Source organism: Coloeus monedula (assembly GCF_965178545.1).
Source record: "Coloeus monedula genome assembly, chromosome: 26".
Lineage (NCBI taxonomy): Eukaryota > Metazoa > Chordata > Aves > Passeriformes > Corvidae > Coloeus > Coloeus monedula.
In genome coordinates, this window is record NC_138806.1 from 6,795,497 (window position 1) to 6,818,959 (window position 23,463).

At 43.8% G+C, this 23,463-nt stretch overlaps 1 protein-coding gene across 1 annotated transcript in view; it reads right to left on the reverse strand.

Annotated features, from left to right (window-relative positions):
• The window catches only part of TANC2 (tetratricopeptide repeat, ankyrin repeat and coiled-coil containing 2), a 195,783-nt gene that overhangs the window by 63,534 nt on the left and 108,786 nt on the right, over positions 1–23,463 (reverse strand). Inside the window, exons 8-10 of the mRNA XM_082297163.1 lie at positions 19,039–19,225; positions 9,283–9,546; positions 2,644–2,769 (exon numbers count right to left, since the gene is read on the reverse strand). Coding sequence (XP_082153289.1) covers positions 2,644–2,769; positions 9,283–9,546; positions 19,039–19,225 — 577 coding nt within the window. The remainder of the gene's footprint in view (positions 1–2,643; positions 2,770–9,282; positions 9,547–19,038; positions 19,226–23,463) is intronic.

The following is a 23,463-nucleotide window of genomic DNA, read 5'->3' on the forward strand; positions in this document are numbered from 1 at the left end:
AGCACTTGGGGACATGGGTCAGTGGTAGCCTCAGCAGTGCTGGGGGAATGGTTGGATTTGATGAACTTACAGGATGCATTTCAAACCTTAATGATTCTGTGATTCTTTCAAATGTCATCTTAAACATTTACATCCACTGGGATGAAACCAGTTCCTATTTTTCCAGGCCTCTGTGCCTAAAAAGGCTAAACTATTTTTTAATGTTTCTAAGAAGCACCCAAAACTGTCTTACCCACAAGGCAACAGTATCAAACACATACTGTGAGGAAAATCCCTTCGAAATTACAGAAACAACTTAAGGAAAACAATCCACTGCCATATTACATACACAGAGCAACAATATACTGGGGGAGTGGGAACCATCCTCTCCTCCATCCCAAACCTCAACCAAAAATCTTGGTTCTTCCCACCCTGCAGCACTGTTGACATTTGCTTTTTGGAGAAGAAAACCCACAGTACATCTCAGCCATCAGCTTGTGCCATGGGTTACAGCAACCTGAACAGCCTCAAATCCCCAGGGATGAAAATAGGGAAAACAAAAATTGCCTTTCCCATCCTATTAAAAACCTGTCACTGGGATGAATCCTTGCTCTTAGTGTTGGGATTCCTCTACTGCTCTCCTGCTTAAAATAACTGATTTAACAATAAATAGCAGAAACAATCTCCCATTTAGTCTCTCTCACTGAGATTTTGGATCACTGGGAACAGACAGTGGGCTGTAACATGTCCCCCAGCACAGGGCCAGGAATGTCTTCACTCTTTCAGCCCAGTGTCGAGACTAGGGATATTAAAATTAAACCCAAGTTTAGGATTTCCAGCCGGAAAAAAGAGCTGCTATTTGTAACAGCCCAGACTGATGCAATTTCACAGCAATAGGTGCAAAATGCAGCATTTCAGGGAAGAACCTCCCCTTGCATATGCAATGACATGAAAATATTTCCAAATAGTGATGGTTTGCTTTTTCACATCTTCTTCTCCTTCTCTTTTTAAAAACAGCACAGCACCTCAACTAGGATCAGAAACAAATTCCAAAAAAGTTGAAACGCTGCTGCTATTCTCATGCAACTGTCACAAAAAGGGGGGGAAAAAGAACAAAATGCAGAAGGAAAATATGTAGTGCTATAAGGGTTTTAAAAGTGTGTCTGGAAAACAATTTGATTCTGTTCCTACAATAAAGTTGAATGTTTTGGATGCAATCACTGCAAATTACACAGCCTTGGCAAGCTGCTGCCTCCGAACATATGGAAATTTTGTCTGTCAAACTTTGCTTTCTTCACTTACTGCCTGCTAATGCACTTCTAGAACTGCCTCAGCAGCCAGGAGGATTTCATTACAGACTGCCATCCAGAGCTCACAAATCCACTCTTTGGGGGGCTCACGTGTTTGGTACAAAGCCCAGCCAGGCTGTACCAGGTCAAGCGTTTTGGGTGAAAACCCAGCCTGTGCCTTCCAGCTCCCCAGTTCCTCACCCTAAGATGGTGGGCTCAAAAAAAAAAAAAATCCCCTAGAGAACAGGAAAGTTTCATGTATGGCCAAAAGAAACCCCTCTTCTATGCACAGGGGAGAATAAACCAGTCTCATGGCACAGAAACAACCTAAATATATCCCAAATGAGCTTTCTCAGTCGTTTACTCATCTGTGCAACAACAAATGATGGGGCTGAAGCATTAGCCTGGTGATCTGCTGCAGACTCAGGGCTGCCACAGTGACAACTTAAGCATGTGGTCAAAGACTAAGCTCAGATTAAAAGAGGGATGTAAGTTGAAGGGTGGGCTGAAATCCCGAGGACACGGAGCAAATTGAGCTGGAGCTGCCTGGGAATAAACAAAACACTAAAATGTCAGCCCTGGCTCCTCTTCTCATTGCTAACGTCTTGTTTGTGGAATTTGCCACAAAGAACCACAAAAATTTCCCCTCTAAAAAGGCTTTTCAGAAGTCAAAGGGCTGCTTGAATATGGGCATTGTGAGCATTCCTACAAGCACTGGCCGAGCTGGCGGCCCCGTCACTGCCCTGGGCTCCTTCCCCACTGGCACACTGCAGAATGCAAGGGGGAACTGCAATCCCTGACCTTGATCGAAAAAATAAGAAAAAACAGTAGTAGTCTCCACAGAATTTCTCATTTTTAATACCTTATCAAAGTATTAGGCCCAAGGAGACCAGCTGAGAGCTGGGGGTGTTCATCCTGGAGAAGAGACAAGAGGAGGCTCTGGGATGACCTTATTGCAGCCTTTCAGTGCCTAAAGGGGCTCCAAGAGAGTAGGAGAGGGACTTTGGACAAGGTCCTGAAGGGACAGGACAAGGGGGAATGGCCAGAGGGCAGGGTTGGATGAGATACTGGGAAGGAACTGTTCCCTGTGAGGGTGGGCAGGCCCTGGCACAGGGTGCCCAGAGAAGCTGTGGCTGCCCCATCCTTGGTAGTGTCCAAGGTCAGGCTGGACAGGGCTTGGAGCAACCTGGGCTAGTGGAAGGTGTCCCTGTCTATGGCAGGGAGTGGAACGGGATGGTCTTTAGGGTCCCTTCCAACCCAAACCATTCCGAGATTCTGGTTTTCCCAGGGACATGGATGAAGTGGCTGCTGTCCGAGCTCCCCACTCAGACACCCCCACGACTGGGAAGCCCCAAGAGCTCCGTTGTGCTCCTACCTCGCAGGTCCTGCTGGGCCCGGGCGCTGGCCACGCTCTGCCGCGGCATCCGCAGCGACGTGCGCAGGGGAGTGTGTCTCTGCTCATCCAGGTAAGCCAGATCTTCCAGGTGGGCTGAGCTGGTGGCTGTCACAAGAAAGCAAAGAACTACATCACATTTGGCTTCTGGATCTCATGCTCTGGTTATTGTATTTTTCGTTTTTTAATGAAAATACACGGAGACGTAACTACCTTGAGACAGCAGAGCTGATGGGCACTAAGTCCAATTTCCCCTAGGAATTGGTATTTGCTCTGGTTTGGCCTCCTGTTGGTGCTCCCAAATAAAAGAAGATATATGGAAAATGGAGACATGGAATTTCTTGTATCCGATCTCAGTTCTGCCAATCACAAACTCAGTCATGTCTGTGCAAAGCTGACAGGGACACTCAACATTTCCTACAGGTGAAAGACAACTCACCAGTGCAGCTTATGCTGAAGCCCACAATCTCATCTTCATTTATTTTAGAGGTATTTAATTTGGATATTAACATTTATGTGTCCCTAAAGGCAGAATTAGTGGCAGAAAAACTAAACTTTCAACAGCCCAGCAAAAATACATGAATAAATGAGGAAAATGTTATCTGAACTAACAAAGATAACTTTACTATTCCAATGTGACTTGCTCTTGGGAGAATTCAGTTTTCTTTACAATGCTGGAATAAACAGGAATAATTTACTGCTCTCTGCTGAAGGTGCTATCACTACACTGATCAACACAGTTGGGGCAGACAAGAACTAACACTGGCCACAAAGCTTCTGCCATGGTGATGATTGGAAAAGAGGAGAAAATGTGGCTTAAAAAAGTAATTTGAATTCCTTATATCTGAATTTACCCACTGTTCTTCCATTTCAGACCATTTTCAGCCAAGGCATTTACAGACTATTACAAAGCAAAGGAACTTCATTGCATGAAGTCATCCTCCCCATTATAAACAGAAAACTTTAAAATAAGTCTGTGCAGATTACCAGCTCTGGTGTTGTTCTGATAAGCATTTCCAAAATTCACATTAAACATTTACCCATAGAAATCAGTACTAGGCTGCCCAGCACTCTCTATCCAATACTGCTTTTATTTCTTCAGTTTTTGGTCAATTACCATAACAAGATTATTATTTTAAATTGAACTAATTCATTAAATGACTTCTCCAAAGACTGCCCGTGAAGCTGACATTAATGATTTACTGTGAATTGGCTAAATATTTTGATGCAGCTCTTCAGAGTTGCTCAGGGCACCGGACTTTGAATCCTTCCTCCTTGTGACCCAAAACAAGATGCAACAATTCAACAAAACTGGAAGGCAGAACATTTTGAAACTAAGAGGAACACTTTTTTCATACAATTCTTAATGACCATGTAAACACCTTTATAAGATGGTGTTGCAGTCAAAACATAAGCAAGATTCAGAGACCTGGGGTGGGAAGAAGGGGCTTAAACTTGTCAGCAACTTTTAATGCTGTTCTTCAATTGCCTAAATTCTCTACTTTAAGGAAGAGAATAAGAGAGAAATGGACAGAGGACAAAAGATAAACAGGAGGAAGAAGTAAAAGAAGAAGGAGAAGGAGAAGGAGAAGGAGAAGGAGAAGGAGAAGGAGAAGGAGAAGGAGAAGGAGGAGAAGGAGAAGAAGGAGAAGGAGAAGAAGGAGAAGAAAGAGAAGAAAGAGAAGGAAAAAACCATCCTGGTCTGTTTTTAGACGTTCTTCATGCTCTTCTACTCATGCAAAGCTGATTACATGCTCACTGTGAAGGACTGATTAAGGATGAGATGCTGCAATTAGACAGAAGGGCCTTTAGCAGGGACATGGGTTATTTTCTGTTAGCTTTGAGTCCTCAACCTACTCCCCGCATTGCTCTCAGGGTCACTCCTGGCCCCCAAAATGTGCCTTTTGCATGGCAATTTCTGTCCAATTTTGCAGTGTCACTAAGCCAGAGGATCTGCAGGGGAAGAAGAAGAGCAGGTGTCACTACAGCACACCCAGGCAGAGCCAAAGTGTCCCAGGGATACCCAGCACTGGGACATGAACCATCATCTTGCCCAGGAGCCTGGTACCACGTCAGGCAGGCTGGGCCTTCTTGCTCCAGCCTTCATCCCTACATCCATGCCAGAGAGTGCCTCCACAGGCTGGACAGGGCTCTGGGCAGTCTGGTCTCGTTGGAGATGTCCCCGTCCATGGCAGGGATAGACCAACCAGCCTTAAAGCTCTCTCTCAACCCACACCATTCTACGGCTCTTCAGTCTCTCATTCAAATCAAGGAAAGACCATCAAGTCTGCTTGCTCCAAAACAATAATTGTTCTGTTTCCTGAGAAGAACTGCAATCCTGACAGTACCTTTGGTTTTTCTTTTAAACAGTTAAGGAGTCTCCATTTCCACCTCTATCCTGTCTGTGAGATGAGCACCAGCTGCAACCCCAGATGCTTTGCAGAGGTGGACTGTGTCTTTCTTTTTTCTCTTGGACTTGTTTTTCTTTTTGCTCTTCTCACTGCCAGAGAAGAGCACAACGATGGTCAGTGGCCTGATTCACTTTGGTCCTGCAAGAAGTGAGGAGATATTTCTCAGCAGCCCAAAGACAGGCTCCCTTCCCATCTTCATCATCATCACCATCTTCTACAGCTGCGACAGAGGAGACTCGATGTCTACTGCGAGATCCATTGCAGGTTTTGCCATGGGTTATTTTCCCAACTGTCAGTCCAACTACCCTGCCACAGCTCAGACTGATGAACTGAGATTTATCTTCCTGGTTTAGAACTGAGAAATAATTAAAGAGGTCTAAGGCCAGAGGAACCAGAAGCACTTTTTCCTAAGAATATGCCTCGGTACTTCAAAAATTTTGCAAGATCGATTTATCTTAGAAAATATAATACTAAACTGTTGAAAGCTTCCCCTAAATCCTGAACCATATCCTACATAATGAGACACAGTGACTGCAGATAAAACACCACGGAGGGAATAATTTCCTCCTTAGAAATAATATTTGCATACTGCAGATGCAATTCTCCCAGGGAAACAGCAAACAGTGGAAGATAATTCAGTGCCAATGCACTATTTGAGCAACAAACACAAAGCAACCTGACCTGAAATAGAGATTTGGTGACCTAAGTAGGGGGTGGACTCTGCAGAGGGGATCTCTGGGGGAGATGGGGAGAAGACGGGAAGGGTGTTGCTCCTCTTCTCTGAGTGAAGGGATTCAGCTCACCCTAAGGTCATCTTGTTCCAACCTCCTGCCATGGGTATGTTCTCAAACCCACAAAATTTACAGGCATTTCTGCAAATCCTGCCCTCAGGTTCAACAATAATGGCTTCAAACTTCCAGAGGGCAGGGTTAGATGGATACTGGGAAGAAAGTCTTCCCTGTGAGGGTGGGGAGGCACAGGTTGCTCAGAGAAGCTGTGGCTGCCCTATTTCTGGAAGTGTCCAAGGCCAGGCTGGAGAGGACTTGGAGCAACCTGGTCTAGTGGAGGGAGTCCCAGCCCTACGGGGAGGGGTGGAACTGGATAGTCTTTAAGGTCCTTTTCAACGCAAACCATTCTGGGATTCTGGGATTCCATTAATACACTGTTCTAGTGGATAAAGAATTTAAGTTTGCAACTAATAATATATTTGCTGCTATTTTGTATTCTCCAAGAGGAAAAAGAACAGAGCTGGTACTACATAAGGGCATTTTAATTCTCTATTAATATTTAAACAGACCTTATAAACCATGCATGTGGTCTGAGTAACACCAGATTTCATGTTTCATTTCACAGGTAATTGAAATAGAATGGGACATTCGTTGTGTACACGGAATGCAAACTTCCATAAGAAATCTGGGTTCGTTCAAAAATCTGAATGCCCAACTCCAATGCCAAGGGTCTCCCTTAGGTAGCACAGTTCCCCTTCCCACTCCAAGTCCGTGCTTTGCCAGGCTGGCTGCCCAGGCAGGCAGCAGTGCCCTTTCCAACCCATGAGGGCTTAATTCCATAAAATTACCTGATGATGTCTGTACTCTGTGTAGTAACTCAGCACTGCTCACCATGAGGAGCTGGTGTGCAAGATGTGCTCCCACTGCTCCCACAACTGGGCTTCTAAAAAGGGCCACATAAGTGGTAATGCTTGAATCTCAGAGATTTACCAAGACCTGGATGTACTCTACCAAATCTATCATCCCATTTTGGTATTTACGTTATGCAACAAAGAGCAAGATGAGATTAACTGTAGAATCATGGAATAGTCTGGGTTGGAAAGGACCTTAAAGCACATCCAATGCCACCCCCTGACATGGGCAGGGACACCTCCCACTAGACCAGGTTGCTCCAAGCCCTGTCCAACTTGGCCTTGGACACTTCCAGTGATGGGGCAGCCACAGCTGCTCTGGGCACCCTGTGCCAGGGCTTCACAAGGAAGAACAGGTTGTAAGAACTACTCCCAGTTGTAAACTGCTCAGTGACAGCAGGGACATGATACATTCAGTGACTGCACTTTGTAAGCTGCTATAAAAAAGGATATTTCTGTGCTGTTTTGGAAGATATTTGGGGAGAACATTAAAAAAAAAAAAAAAGCTAGAAAGAAAAAAAGGAGGGAAAAAAAGCCATCAGGTATAGGTGCTGCTATGCTTTGCTTCCCAAGAACAGACCGTTTGTATACAAATTCAACTGCATTTGAAAACAAATAAGAGAAGATGAGCCTGTTTTAGCAAAGCTGTGAATTCATGATTACCTTAAAATGTGGAATACCATAGAATACCACTAAAGGAAAGGCAGCTTTTTGCCCCACTCCCAGCTACACTTTGTCTCCACACTGAAGACCTCGAGGCTTACAGTTAATACACCTGTTTTCTGATGGGTTAATTTCAGCTGGATTAGTCAACTAATCTGGTTTATCAAGTGGCTACCCAATGTGTGTCACTGGAGCAAGGACATGGAATCGGCAGCTCAGCATTAACTCTTTGAGCAGTGTCACATTTGAGACAGACTTAAATCAACCCTGAAACTACACTTGTCTTCCCTTTCCCACCATTCAGGCACAAAGACAATGAGGTTAAACTGTTTGGGGAAAACCATCCATATAAATCCATTACCTAAACCCCATAATTTTCTGGTGCCATAAGCGTATAGGACCTAATATGTGATAATTTGATGATAAAACGTTAAGCCAAATCTTGAATTCTCATCATAGTTACCTCCATGATTAAACCTGGGACATGAACTGTGTTAGCTGTCATAGTACCTAAAAGCAGCAAAATCCCTACCAAAAAATAAACATCCAGAAGGAAAAGTTGTTCCTGAACTTTGCTGGATAGATAGCGTCCTCTTGAAATAATATTTGCCTCTAAATGCACCAAGCAAGTCAACAACTGCCAAAGACAATTAAATCAACACACATGTATTTAAATTTATGGTGCCCAGCCTACTCTGTTTGCTTTGGAAGGTGTTTACACAGTGTCATTTATAAGGAAGTCATCTAAAGTAAGCAGGCTACGCAGGTGGAGTTCTCCAGTTTTTCCTATCCCCTCTTTCTAGTCTGAAATACCAGGTTTTCAGTCTGTGCTGCACCTCCATGCTCCGTGCTTGTACTTCACCATCTATAAATCTCATTTCTACATTGCTTTTAGGTCTGTGACTGGCTAAAGTGGGATTAAAAAGGAAACCTAATCCAGTTATGCAATGCAGCCTGGTTCACCAAGGGATGCTGATTTAACAGACAATATCCCAGGCTCTTTGGGCTATCTCTCAGACTCATCTCTGGGTCTTCTGGGAGTCCGAATTCAAAGCGTGGATTTCTCCATGTATCTACACAGACACACAGACAACACATTTTACCCCAGAGAAGTTACCCAGCAAGAAAAAAATATGGGGCAATAAAGGAACAGGGAGTAATTCCAGGCAAGCAGCTTTGCAGCAAAGCTTTAATATTTCTAATCCCATCTCTTTTTTCTGCTCTGCTGTTACCAGCTTCAGGGGGACACTCAGCAGGCTGGTAAAAGACACCAATAAGGTATGGCACAGCAGCATTTAGAAATGTTTCAAAGAGCAGACATGAATTTAAATGAAAATAATGTTGATTTTATGCCAAGACAAAAAATGTAAGTCATTAGCAAATGCCAGGTGCTGTGAGGTGTGAGATGTTTGGGGCACAGTCCACCATGAGAGATGGAACCCAGAGCAAATCCTCTGTAGACAGAAGGTACCAGCACTCTCTTAACTCCAGAGCTCTTAAGATCTTCAGAGAACATCGGACACTTGATTTTACTTGCAATGCTTTGAAATAGTAGAAATGGCTATGATGTCTTGGCACCTTAAACCCAAGACATTTGCATTGTAATGACAGCAAATAATCTGGTTTTTTCTTTTTAAATTATATTCCCCTGTAATCTTGTTGTACAATTTTGTAAGAAAGGGATCATGAACTGCTGAAATAACCACTGGACACCATCAGAAATGGTTTTCCACACAGGAATTTTCCATTTAGAACCAGTAAGTCAAACAAAAAGACAATTTTCATGATTCTTAAGGACAATGACTCCAGAAAGGAGATTTCTTCTTGGATAAGGAAACACAAGAAGGGCTGTGACATCCACGTGCCGTGTCTGGCTCTGACCTAAAGGCACAAACATGAATTTCTTACCTGCTACTGAATTTGGCCGTGGCATAAGGTAGAGAGGAATTGACTGCACTGATTGGGACAGGACGGTCTCCAGGTTCCTCTCGGGGATTTTGTTGAGGCTGTAGGTGGAGGCTGTCATGTTCTCGTCCACACGGTACAGGCAGGAGTCCATGCTGGATTTCTGGGATTGCCAAGGTTTCAGGTTTCCTCCAGATCCAAGTTCCTTACTGCTTTCCCCTCCATATTTAGTACGTTCCACATTTTCAGAGTAACTTGTCAAAGTAGCTTGAAGGAAGAAATTATAAACAAAATGAGTAACAAAGCAAGAATGGCTTGAACACACACTGCTCAATGCTGAGCTGAGCCATGCAAGAATCAAAAATTCATCATATTTTCCACATCCACATAAATCAGAGATTATGGATTTTAGTTTAATGATACTGTTTCTGCTTAAGGCTTCTAAAAGAACATTTAAGCTCTAATGTTTTGGCTCATACCATTAAAAGCCATTTGTAATTACAAAGAGTATTAAAAATTCTGTGCTGCATTGTATTCAAATACATCATTCCAGAAAGAATAGAAATTATTTAGAAGGAAACATTATCACGGCTCCTCATGTCTTTTAATTGGCATCAGAGTTTCTACTTTTCCATTTCCAGGAAATGTTTGCAGAAGTTTGCAAGGTCTTGCAAGGTCTGACATTCAGAAGCCTCCACTGACCTGCCTGAACCAGCTCCCACGGATTAGTTTGGTTCAGAAACTGAACCCCTTATCTCATTTGACTGACAGAAAGTTTTTATGAAGCTTTAACTGTAATCCACTCATTTTCCCTTATATTATTTCATTTTACAGACGAGGATTGGTGCTATATTGACTTTCCCACTGAGAACTGACAACACTCAATTGATCCAGAACACCCCCATCTTCTCCCCACTTGTATTTTCTCTTCTGGATTCCAGTGTAGTTATCCCCTGGCTGTAAACCCCTTTGGGCTATTGACTTTCCTCTCATCTTTAGTCCCCCATATGTTCATTCAAGGTCATAATCTTAAGTCCCTGAGACAAGGTCCCAACACACACACATCTTATCTGCATGTATCACAGAATCATAGAATGGTTTGGGTTGGAAGGGACCTTACAGCCCATCCAGTTGCCCCCACCCTGCTATGGGCAGGGAAACCTTCCACTATCCCAGGGTGTACCAAGCTCCATCCAACCTGGCCTGGGACACTTCAGGAACGGGGCAGCCACAGCTGCTCTGGGAAACTTGTTCTTTATCCATCCTAACAGACTCCACAATGGCTTCAACCTCCACCCCTATTTCTATGGCTTTATTTGTCAGTATTGGATTTCTTTCTAGGCAGTGGGCTCAATATCTTTGCACCCCATCATATGTTCCAAAATTTAGTTGCTTGCAACATATTTTGAAATTTAAAACCAACACATGCAGCTGCTAAGAACTGGTACTTATTTGTTGGCATTTATACATTGGCTTGCTGTCAGGTAAACATATTTATGATTTAGGATAAGAAAATTAGATAAAAACAGAAACCAGCTGTTCACACACTTCTCTTGCTCCCTCATATTGTTTAAGAAATATGTTTGAAATTATTATCTAGAAAAATCTCCATTTCAAAGTCTGGGTTTGCAGGGCAAGGCATGCCATGTTGTCTATTCACAGAAAAAAACTCCATTGATCCAAAAAAATCCATTAATTTTAAAAGCCTATCTCAGTATGTGTCTAATTAGTCTTTGTAGAAACAAATCAGCAGCTGACATCAGTCATCTTCTAACACATCAAACTGAGGAAAAACAAAATAACTATGTGTCAAAATAAGTTCTTGCTAAATGAAACAACAAAAAGAGAGCTAGTAAGTCCTGCTGCCCCTTTTTCTAATCAACAATTTGTGTTCAGTTTAAAGATAATTTTCTCTGGTTTACACTAAAGCTGTTTTATGTGCAAACTCGTCACTGACTCAGGTATTTAGGACTGTTCCCTGTGGATTAATTTACCTGCTGAACAGCCCTGGATGGTCTAAGTGCTGCTACACAGGCTGAAGTGATGGCTCTATGGTTTTAATCTCTTCTAGGAGCTATTTTAAACCAAATAATTTTATCTTTCGTTAAAAAGCAAAAGCATCAGGTTAGCTGTGAGTCAGCAACACGAACCGACAGGCTGAGCATGTCTCCCATGCTGGGACCCCCAGAGCTGCTCAGACATTGCACCTTCCCAGTGACAACTGGAGAAAGCAACCGAAAATTTCAAAAAATTTACATTACCTGCAACTAGTAAGATGTAGAATGATATTCAGGGGAGGAAAGTTGTGAATGCCAAGTTGGCAGATAAATACAATGAAAGTGCAAAGATTTGGACAGCCGTGAAAGAGTCAGGGAGTTGGAGCAGGTGATCATTGTAGGTCCCTTCACACTGAAATATTCCATTCCATTCCATTCCATTCCATTCCATTCCATTCCATTCCATTCCATTCCATTTTCTATCCCATCCCATCCCATCCATCCCCATCCCCATCCCCACTCCCATTGCCATTCCCATTGCATTCTGACAGGATGAGAGGAAACAGCCTCAAATTGCACCAGGGAAGGTTAAGGTTGGATATTAGGGAAAATGTCTTCATTGAAAGGATGGTCAAGTCCTGGAACAGGCTGTCTAGGTCAGTGATGGAGGCACCATCCCTGGAAATGTTCAAAAAACATGTGGATGTTGTACCTGGGGACAGTGCAAGGGGACTGGGATTATCTGGTCTTTAAAGGTCCCTTCCAACACAAATCACTCTATAATTCCATGATTTTTAAACACAAGGACACCTCATTACCCAAAAGCTCAAAAAAAATGCAGCCTTTGAACAGACAGCATGCTCTAAACTGGGAAGAGATAAAGTGATGAACTCAATTCCATCAAAGAGCAGGAATTTTTGCCTTAAGCCATCTGCAGAGAGGCAGGTCTTTCAAGCCCAGTCTCCAAGGGACCCAGAGCATCAGGGGACAAGTGATGGGACATGCTGGGAGTGCCACAACAGGAACCCAGTGGGACATGAGAGGCTATGGGAGAACACTTGAACTCTTCAACTAGTAAATCCAGACAAAAAGCACAACCCTGATGAAAAAAAATCAGAACCTTGCCATGCCTGGGCCCTGCTCCATCAGATCACACTGACCACAGTGAGTGCTGACAGCTGCTGGGAGCAAACAAGCCACTGAAGGGATGGAGAAAGGTGGGGCAGTGTGTGAGTCACAAACAGAACAGGAGAAATCTGACAGGCACAAACAACTGAGGTTCTCTAGAGCACTGAAGTAATACCACAGGGACATAAATATAGGCGTGTCCATATACATTTATATATTTATGGATATAGAGGTGTATCTTCAGTCTCCACTGGCACAGTCTGATGCTATTTAATGTGAGCACAGACAGAATTCAAGGCATCCAGCTCATCTGACTACTGGAAAACACATAATGAATGTTCCCATGGAAAGCCCCTCAGATGAGGGCGCAGGCAGGGAGGTGCCCGTCCACAATCCTGTCTGCAGCTTTTTCCCTTGGAAACAAAAGCTCTGATCAGAACTTTTTGAAAATAACATGGGCAAAATACTTCTATTTCTTTGGGGAAATAACAGAGCTGTACCGAAGCAGCAGCAGCCCCTCAAGACAGCACCTCAGCACTACAGACAGCACTACACTTCTCAGGGAGTTCTGTGCACTTACAGGCCACAAATATTATTTCTCATTTAGTTTTAAGCTGGCCTATGCCCTGGGAGGTTTTCAACTGAATGTGTCTCCAGTCCAACACATGAGGGAATCTTTACCATCCCAACCAATTCTCCTCAAGGCAAAGACCATGCCTGGAAAACATCAACCTTTACATTCACCTTCCGGCTGTAACTGGGAGAAGCAGTAACGTAGGTCCCATGTGACAATGACCAACAGCTGTAACATTAATTATATACGAAGATTTACAGTGCCTCAAGTCAGACACAGGGATTTTGTTGATTTAAAAAAAAAACTGCAGCAAAGCAATGAGCTTTCATATGCTGCACTGCAACGAGCTACAAACCCAGCCTGAACTAACCTCATTTCACTTGTCTTCAGCACCGCTTGCCTCATTCCATTAGAGATGTCCCAGCTAACATGTGCAAGTTGGCAAGGAGGGAAATAAATTTTTTACCCTAATCTACATAAGCCTCCATAAACTCAGCCACAGAAGGATACAACTAAATATAGCCACGTCACCCCAGACCACTCCAGCTGCCAAACAGAAAAATTTGGCAGGCAGAAAGCTTAAGTCCAAACTGCTCCCAAGGGAAGGCGGCAGCCTCGGGCAGTCACATGCAGTCTGTGCCCCAACAACCCTGCAGCACCTTTAGAACATTATTCTCTGCTGGACACCACCAGGCAGTGAGTTTAAGGCATCTCCATGCAAAAAAAACCCTACCCCAAAACCCCCAAGGTCTGTCCTGCTCAAGGCTTGAAGTCAAAATCCGCACCACTCGCTAGATGTTTAACTTATCTTTCAACAGTGGTCTCAAATAGGAGAAAAAGAAATTAAAATCACTGGCTTAATTCGTATCAACAATCCCACCAATAGACAGAGATTAAACAGGTAAAGCCATTTCTTTGCCAGGCCTGGGGGTGTTATGGTGAGCACACAAAAGGTCTTAAAAATGAAATGAAAAATACCTCAACAGTAGCATCACCTGACCCTAAATCCATTCTGTGCTAGATCTGAATCCCGTGCTGCACTGATTGACAAGCAGGATGAGGAATGGGATAAAGAATGGGATGAGGAATGGGATGAATGCCTTGCAGGGCTCGATCCTGGCTGCTACTCAGGCTAGAAATGCAAGGTCTGGGTAAAACAGCCCTGCAACAGAGCGAGACCCTCCGACCTCCTGAGCCCAACTTCATGCAAACACTGTGAGACAGAAGAGCTCAGCAAAGCTTCAGTTTAGAAACTGCACTTTATTACTTGCAGAAACAAGGTAATTAATGTTGTAAAGCACAGTCCACTATTGTAAACATGAAAGAAGTCTGTTAAAAAGGTCCCAACTCTAATACAGATGTAACAACCTTAATGATGTTTACCAAAACATCAACCCGCCCCCCACCATGTTATTATTTAAACATACCCCTTTTACAGAGCACACATGCACATCTGGAGTGACATCTCTGCAACAGAGAGGCACAAAAATTAGAGACAATGGCTTATGGAAATCCAGGAGTGGCCATAAGCCACTGGCTCTTAACCTTGACTCGTTATGCTGAGCTTTCTCTCTACAAACATGTTCTTACAGAAAAGACATGAAGGGGCTTGAGTGTGTTCAGAGAAGGCAACAGAGCTGGGGAAGGGTCGGGAGCACAAGTCTGATGAGGAATAGCTGAGGGAGCTGGGGCAACTGAGCCTGGACAAAAAGAGGGTCAGAGAGCCCTTACTGCTCTCTACAACTACCTGAAAGGGGCAGGTGGTACCTGAAAGGGGCAGGTGGTACCTGAAAGGGGTAGTTGGTACCTGAAAGGGGCAGGTGGTACCTGAAAGGGGCAGGTGGTACCTGAAAGGTGGGGAACTGGCTGGGCACTGGGTGGGTGGTGGTGAGCAGCTGTGTCATTTACATCACTTCTTTATCTGTTCGGGTTTTTTTTTCTTTTTGCTATTTTTCTTTTAATGCTATTATTATTATTATTGTTATTGTTGTTATTTTATTTCAATTATTGAGCTGTTCTTATCTCAACCCACTTTTACCCTTCTGATTCTCTCCCAGTACTCAGTTGTTGGTTGGGGCTAAACCACAACAGCCAGCTCCAGGCAACCTCTGGATTTTAAAAGTTCAAAATTTCACAAGAAGAAATGCACATACACATCCCTCTAAGCCCACATGAGTCTCCATCACCTTCTTGATTCAATGCTTTCTCTGTGCTGTCCATCTTTCACATTTTGGATCCTTCTTTATTTTTGCCTGTCTCATCAACAGCAGTTTCCCAGTTCCCCCTTTCTCCTTCTTTAGCATCAGCAATGACAATTTTATTCCTTTGTTTGAGCCCACCATGCTTCAAAACTGGTTTTAAAATTATGAGATTTGAACAAGAAAGCAGAAAGGAGGCACGTGTCGGGGTATGTGCACAAGAGGAGGGAGGTTATTTAAGACTCAGCATTAAATTTTCGGGCAAGCTTGGATCATTGGGAAGCTTTCCATAACCATGAAGGTTAAAATCTTGTTGCTCTTTAAATAAAAGCTGAGTCCCATCCAATCTCATGCCATCACCAGCTAAAACATTAAAGAGAAGCCACTTATTACAAGTATCCAAAATAACATCAGGGGAGCTGACAACACTCAACTCTCCTCTAGCTCTCTTCTGAGCAGCCTTTTCACTCTATTCTTTCTTCCAATTTTTCATTCTTTTTTTTCCTCCATCTACTGGGCTCCATCTACCATAAACCAAAGTCAATCTGAGAGTTTACCACCTGTTCTGTGTCACTTTCTTCAGCTTTAAACTCTCTTTCTTCCCCTTTTTTCCCAGTAATGTAACCAGCACCTGTAGCTAGCCTGTTACCTCTCCAGTATTTATGAACCAGTTCGGGGTCAAACCCAAACATTGATGCCTCAGTGGTTTAACAGGGGGAAGGCAGAAATGTTGTTTCATGACTTCGTGGTTTCTCACCCGAACGTCAACCATGAACCATGGCACATGTACAACTTTGCTTTCTGCTTTATCTCTCCTTTTAATGAAATGGAGAAAGATTTGAACTGGGATTCACAGACTTTGTGTGGCTGGGATTCTGTGACCCCCTGATTTTGCTCAAGAGCTGATGAGAAACCTGGGAAGTTAGCTCCCCTTTCACTTTCTGAACCATCATCCCTGTCACCTAAAATATGAAGGTGCATTAGTGAACAGAAGCTCACTAGTTACTGAGATGAGACATTTTTCAGGAAGCTCCTCTTTGGGGAATGAGCCCAAATAGAAGTCATTGAGATTCAAAAAAAGATCTGTAATTCTCAAAAATGTTATTCATTATTAACAGAGCATTTCATAATACTGATGAGAATGTCGGAATTCAAATTCTTTAACTGTAAGATCACAAAAATATTTAACCTGAGTTAAATTTATCTTGATGTGCCTTTTGAGCTGCTCTTTGTTCCCTTCTCAAAGCAGTTAAAGTCGGAAATAAATCCATCTTGTTTTATTGTCAGCAGCATCTATTCTGCTTAGCAGCATCTATTCTGCTTAGCAGGTATTTAGGCAAATTTATTAACAAACCTGTTTTTAGCCCACAAACACATAAATCTGTAGAAGGCAGCATCTTGATAAAAGCTCAGGAATCAGAGGAAAAAAATAGCAAGAAAAGAACAAGTGGAAAAAGCTACAGTGCAGGGACTCTCAGGAGGGGACAGGGCTCCTTTATATGTTATTCTCCATCAAATAAATCCACAAAATCTAAGTGAAAACGTCTGGTCCACACAGTACCAGACCTGTGCACTTCACTGTAGCAGCAGGGCCAGAGGATTTCCGCTGCTTTCCCTTTTAAGCTGCTTTTCCCTCCTACCTGTGTCCCTGCTCAGGATGATCCCCTGACAATTCAGCAGGGAACAGACTGCTGGGAACAGCAGGGAACAGATCATCACAGGGAAAAAGTGTTGCCCCATTCCAACTTGGGGTGTGTGAACATACTTCTACAGGGAGATGCCATATGGAAAACAGCCATTCCTTAGGAGATCGCTGCTAATGACATGAAGTGCTGCTTGAACATCACCTGGACAAACTTGGCATACTGGCAAAAAAAGTTTGCTGGTTATTTTATAGGATTGCTAAGACTGGTGGAGATTTTCCTGTATTCTGCTCCATTCCAGCAGCAAAGCTTCCAAACTCACACTGGAGGGGCTGTGAGGTGCAAAGCTCCCCCACAGCAGCATATGATTCTTTGACCAGTTTTCTTCTCAGTAGCAGATTTTTGAACATTAACAGTTGGCTGCTTTTGCGTAGTGAGAGCCAAAAAGTCCTGGAAGCTATTCAGAGGCTATAGACAGGTCAGGATTTTCACCAGCCATTCTGTTTTACACGGACAGGATTCCATGGCATCCAGGACAAAGGGCTGACTTGCTCCTACCTCTCCTCTTGGCTCACCTTCTCCCCCATTCCCCATTGCTTTTCTTTTACAAATAAAGAATATCTGAATTTGAAGATCTGGACCTTGTAACTTTTTTTTTTATCCTTTTAACCTTTGCTCAGCTCTTAGACCCAACTGACAGCTTGGGCAGAGGCAGGACCCAGCTGGGATCAAACATCCATTTGTACTCACCGTGTCCCTCCAGCCCAGCCCAGCCCAGCCCAGCTTTGGGGTTGGATGTGGGAGAAGGTGCAGCTCTGATGGTGGGATATGGTGAGAAGGGAAGCAAGAGGGTGGGATCCTGCAGTGACTTTTCGTGGGATTCATTAACCTACTTTGGCACACAGCTCAGAATAGCTCACCCATTTGCATTTTAAGATTATGCACACATAAGTGCTGCAAGGGTTGCTGTGGCATCCAGGAGCCGAACTAAGCCCAGATTCCCTGATCAGCTAAGCAAAATGTTAACCACTAGTGCAACTAACCTCCCTAAATAATCAACCTGCCTTTCTTTTTCATTTTTTAAACACTACATAAATTGTTGGCAAAATATAACCTTAAGCTGGGGAAATACTTAACCTAGAACATGTGGCAAGGACACCCAAGTGACAACCATCCTGTTTGATGTCATCCAAACATTAATGGTTTCCCATTGTGCCTGTACAGTTACTGAACAGAATTAATCTGTGTATGTTATTTTCTCCAGATTCTTTACACTTGCAACCCACAGATCACTCAAATGAAAAACCTGCCACAGCACCTACAGAAATTCACTGAAATCTGCGATAATTTAGTTCAGCTCCTGCCCAAGGCTTCCTCTTGCACCATTTAAACAAGTTCCAAAAGTAAATTAATTGATGCAAAGTTATCAACCTCATACATCCTAATTTTCACCAACTATTATGTAGTTTTACCTATGAGGAATGGAAGATGGAGGGGTACAGATCACCTTGGTCACTGCAGTATTAACCTGAATAATGCAAAATCTTCCCACTAATTAGCAAACACAGGTGTATGACATAAATAGTATTATCTAAATAGAGTACTGCATCCAGCTCTGGAGTCCCCAAGGGACATGAAACTGCTGGGGAGTCCAGAGGAGGTCACTGAGTTGATGACATGCCTGGAACTCCTCTGCTTTGGAGTGAGGCTGGAGCTGGGATTGTACAGCCCGGAGAAGAGAAGGCTCCAGGGAGACCTTAGAGCCCCTTCCAGTGTCGAAAGAGGCTCCAGGAAACATGAAGAGGGACTTGGGACAAGGACCTGGAGTGACAGGACAAGGTGGAATGGCTTTCCACTGCCAGAAAGGGAGGGCAGGGTTAGATGGGATATTGGGAAGAAATTCTCCCCTGTGAGGGTGGTGAAGCCCTGGCAAAGGTTGCCCAGAGAAGCTGCGGCTGCCCCATCCCTGGAAGTGTCCAAGGCCAGGTTGGACGGGTCTTGGACCAACCTAGGAGAGTGGAAGGTGTCCCTGCCCATGGCAGGGGTGGGACTGGACGGTCTTCAAGATCCCTTTCAACTCAAACCATCCTGGGATTCTACAACTATAAACCAACCCTTGTTAGACAAGCCCAGTGCACCATGCAGGGCTCAGCCTCCAGCAGTGAGGAGCAGGAGGAGAAGGAGGAGGAGGAGGAGGAGGAGCACGGCCTGGCACTCACCAATGATGCCGCTGTCTCTGCTCTCCAGCGTGGACGTGGGGCTGGTGACGGCTCCATAGGTGCAGTCCTTGGCCGTGACGCTGGTGCTGACGGGCGGCAGGGTGGAGCAGGGGCTGCTGGCCGGCGGGGAGGCCGTGCTGCTGGTCAGGGTGGAGCAGGGGCTGATGCGCTGCGTCACCGCCGAGCTCTGGAAAACGGGAACACATCACTCACCACAGGCACTGCAAGGGGGAAAGTCTTTCTGTAGCTCACACTTGAGGATTTGCTTTGTCTGGTGAGGTTAAGAAGTGCTTTACAGTTTGAAATGAAACATCCGCTAGGCCACCCCCCACCTCTGGCAGACACCAGGCTTGTTTTTCCCCTTCATGCCTCAGAGATCCCAGCTTCCATGTTCAATAGGAGCCACAGGAAACATAAATAGTGGTATTTATCAAAAGCCTGATTTCCATACTTGATCAGGAGTTTTGATTGTTTTGTTAGCATTGAACTGAAAGCTTAAAAGAAAAAAGCACAAATAAACAAAAATTGCGACAGAAAGGTAAATTCTGTGCCTCTGCTGAAGTGGAGATCTCTGGGGCGGGAAGCACACAGTGTGATCTCACCTTTACTTACAGCTACAATCATCATATCCAGGAAATCCTACAAAGACCTCTGGGCTGTTTCCATCTGCTCAGAATCCTTGTGGGGCTGCAGTTTTTATTTTGCTCTATAAATGTTTCCTCCATTCCAGGAAAACAACAGAGATCCCTTATCTAGGTACCAGATGGCCCTTCCCTGCCCAGGCATGCTTTCCCCACCAGACAAAGTACAAAAAATCCCTCCATAATATGGAAAATGCAGCAGCACAAAGAAGATGCTGTTTTAAAAGTGATTTTTGGTAAGACCCTATAGGATACTGTGTAGGGAGATGGATTTACTAAAAATCCAAAATCCTTCTTGAATTCAATTTGATATATGACAGAACCCTTGTTTTAACTACAGGCTACTGGATACAGAAGCTCCCCTGGAAAAAGGTTCTACCTGCTGAAGACACATCCTGGAGCACCTGCAGGGGACAAAACTGCTGTGCAGGGTCAAGGGGCTTGGCAGGCGCAGGTGGCTTCTTGTGTACCCAACACAGCAACTTCATCACCCTTACACTGGACTTCAGAGATTTTTTTTGGAAATAAACTGGCAATTTCAACACTTCCCTAGCACAGGACTGGCTGACAGAACAGGCACCCATTCACAGGGTGGGCACTGGAGGAGCCACACCCTCAGGAGGGTCAGTCCATTGCCCCTCGAGGATGGGCAAAAAGTAAGCATTAAAAAATGGGAGTTTCAGCACATTATCCTCCCTGGAGTTCATCTTTAGGGTGCTGCAGAGGGAGGTGACCCCGTGGCTCCCTGGCTCAGGGGACAGTGCAGAGCACAGCCAGTTCTGCACTGCTGCTGTTGGCTGGAGCTAAGCTCAGCAGGTTGCACTTCACTCACTGTAAAATGATCCTGGTCCCAGGGAAGGAACAGCAGAGGTCCATTCCCCATCTGGAATTTGCTTAAATGAGATTTCTTTAATTCTGTGTGAACATCCCCATATAATTGTGTGGCTTTGTATCCCCCCTTCTCTGTGGCATTTGAAGGAGACCACAGAGAGCATCATACCTGCAAACTGCGTAACAGGCTTGACATGTAATTTTTTCTCCTCCTCCCTATTTCATATTTGAAACTTAGAAAAAATGTCTGGGAGGGACTTTTTAAAGTCGAACATGTAAAAGATGTACTGGTGTTTTGTATTAGGAGGCAGCTACCACATGAAGCTACCAGGAAAAAACCTACTTTGTCCAGCTTCATGGGTTTTGTAAAAATCCTTACTCAGAGTGGAACTGCCCTGGTGCTGGAGGCAACACAGAGCATCCCCGGCAGGGGGGATGGGGCAGCCCCTCGGCCAACCCCAGCTCTGCTCTCATGCTAGAGGGAGCTGAATCAATCTCAACTTAATTACAGAATATCCCCAACATGGATCAGCGCATCAGCAAGCCAGGGACACAGTGCTAATGGCCACAGCTCCACCAGCAGGTTTGTGTGTTAAAACAGACACCCCAACACAGCAGAAAATGAACCGTGTGAATATTTCCATGTTAATTAATCTCCCTCTGGTATCCATCACGGTCAGTCTCTTCTTCCAAGCAACATGCAACAGGATAAGGGGAAATGGCCTCAAGTTGAGCCAGGGCAGGTTCAGATTGGATATCAGGGAAAACTTCTTCGCTGACAGAGTGGTCAGGCATTGGAATGGGCTGCCCAAGGCAGTGGTGGAGTCACCAGTGTTCAAACAGCCAGCAGATGTGGCACTTCATGATATGGTTTAGTGACATGGTGGGATTCAGTCAAAGGTTGGACTTGATGGTCTTGGAGGTATTTTCCAACCTTAATGATCCTGTGATTTTAAAACACCTGCAGTGTACATGGTGGCTGCCAACACATGGTCATCTCCTGAAGTACCTGGGACAAGCAAACCAACACTCTCCTCTCTCCATCCAATTTACAGTTATTGTTATTTTCCATTCTTTCACATTCTAGGCACTTACCAGTACCTCTCCTTTTATCCCAGTGCCTCCTAGGAACTGCAAATAAGCTGACTGCTCTGGGCATTTTGGCTCTCTGAATACTCTGGTTTCACACAGTCATTACATCACCTGTCACACGCTTTCTCTCCCCACAAACCTTTTCTGTCTCTTCATACTGCAAGTTTTTCAGGTGTCTAAATAACTACTGATTTTTCTAAATCTGCTTTTAATTTTGCAAAACTATTTCTAGCTCATTCATTGTACTGGCCAAATTAAAAACTACCTGTGTGTCATATTCAATGAAAATATTCCATTATTTTTTTCCCTTTATAATTGCCGGGGTTTATTATTATTCTTAGCATAACCTAATACAGGGCTCTTTTTGGCTTGCTGTTCTGTGCCACACAGATGTTTTCACTGAGCTACCCACCACAGTGGGACTATCTTCTGATTTATCACAGCTGATGGAACTCTGTCAGCACACCTGAACCATTACATCAGCTTTTCCCAATATTTTTTTTAACTCACTGACAGTCCAATGAACTGCATCAAGTTTAAGGTAATATAATTTGGGAGCTTTGGACAAGGAAGGCCAAGGGTATCCTGGGCCGCATGTGGAAGTGTGATGCTGGCAGGGGAAGGAGATGATGCCTCTCCTCTGCCTAGCTCTGCTCAGTTCTATGTCCTTTTTATGTTGGGGGCACCAGAACTGTACAGAGAATTCCAGGTGGGGAATAACCCAACCCAATCTCACCTGCCCCTGCTTGAAGGAGAAGGTTGGTTTAGATGATCTCCAGAAATGCCTGCCAATCTCAAACTACAGCATCTAAAAATTCCATCAGCTTACATACAGGATCTTCCAGAATGTAAAGCTTTATTACTATTATAAATTCTTTATGGTGAAGTTTTTCTATGTCTTTGCTTTAACTGTCATTTTAAACGAATCCCCACTGAAACTTATGTCAGTACAAAATAACACCCACTAGCTTTAAAACACAGAAACCACTGCACTTTAAAGCAAATTAAAATTCATGCAAGGATGGTACACTCATCTTCCCTCCAGCTGATAAAACTATTGTTTCATGAAATGCCAGCAAGTGATAGAAGTTCCTTTATTTGCTGTGTTATCAATGCAGCTCCTGAAGAACAAGCTCCTTGCAACTGGAAATTATGAAATAACACAGTATATCACTTGGCATTGATTGACATGTTTTATTTTTGTATTGATATAGAAAAATGTTCCTCTGTGTGAGTTTTAAATAAAAATTTCCATTGACAGAACATTCTGTATTATTATTGCTGCTGTTTCATCTGCCACATTTTCACTGAACTTTGAAAAATTACTCTGTTCTGCCAGAGCCTCAACGTCCTTTGTGCTGCTCTGGCAGACAGTACAGCTAGAGAAAATTTCCCAAACAGTAGGAGAAAAAGGATTTAATCCCCAGCACCTGGGATCTCCCACTCAGGAAATCACGATTAAAAGCACAGAAAACATACTATTTCATTACAATCTGGATTAGAGAATGTATCCTTGGATATAGTCAAAATAAGACAACGGGGTGGGTGGGGAAAGGCAACATAGACATGTACAGATTGGGCAGTTCCAGTGCAAACATTCCTATTCCTTATCTTTCTTTCAGCTGATGCACTGGTGAGATGGCAAACAATTATTGTCTCGCCTGAGAAGGCAAAGCATGGCTGGAATAACAAGCAGCATCTTTTGATACAAAGAATGTTTTCTTTGCCCAGCTCATGTAAATTAACACATTAAAACCCAAAAAATTGTTCTAATTTTTAAATTCAAGTGCAAACTACTGGCCAGAGTCTCAATCAGATTTTAATTAATCAATGATTAATAGAAGAGTTAAATCTTTGTAAA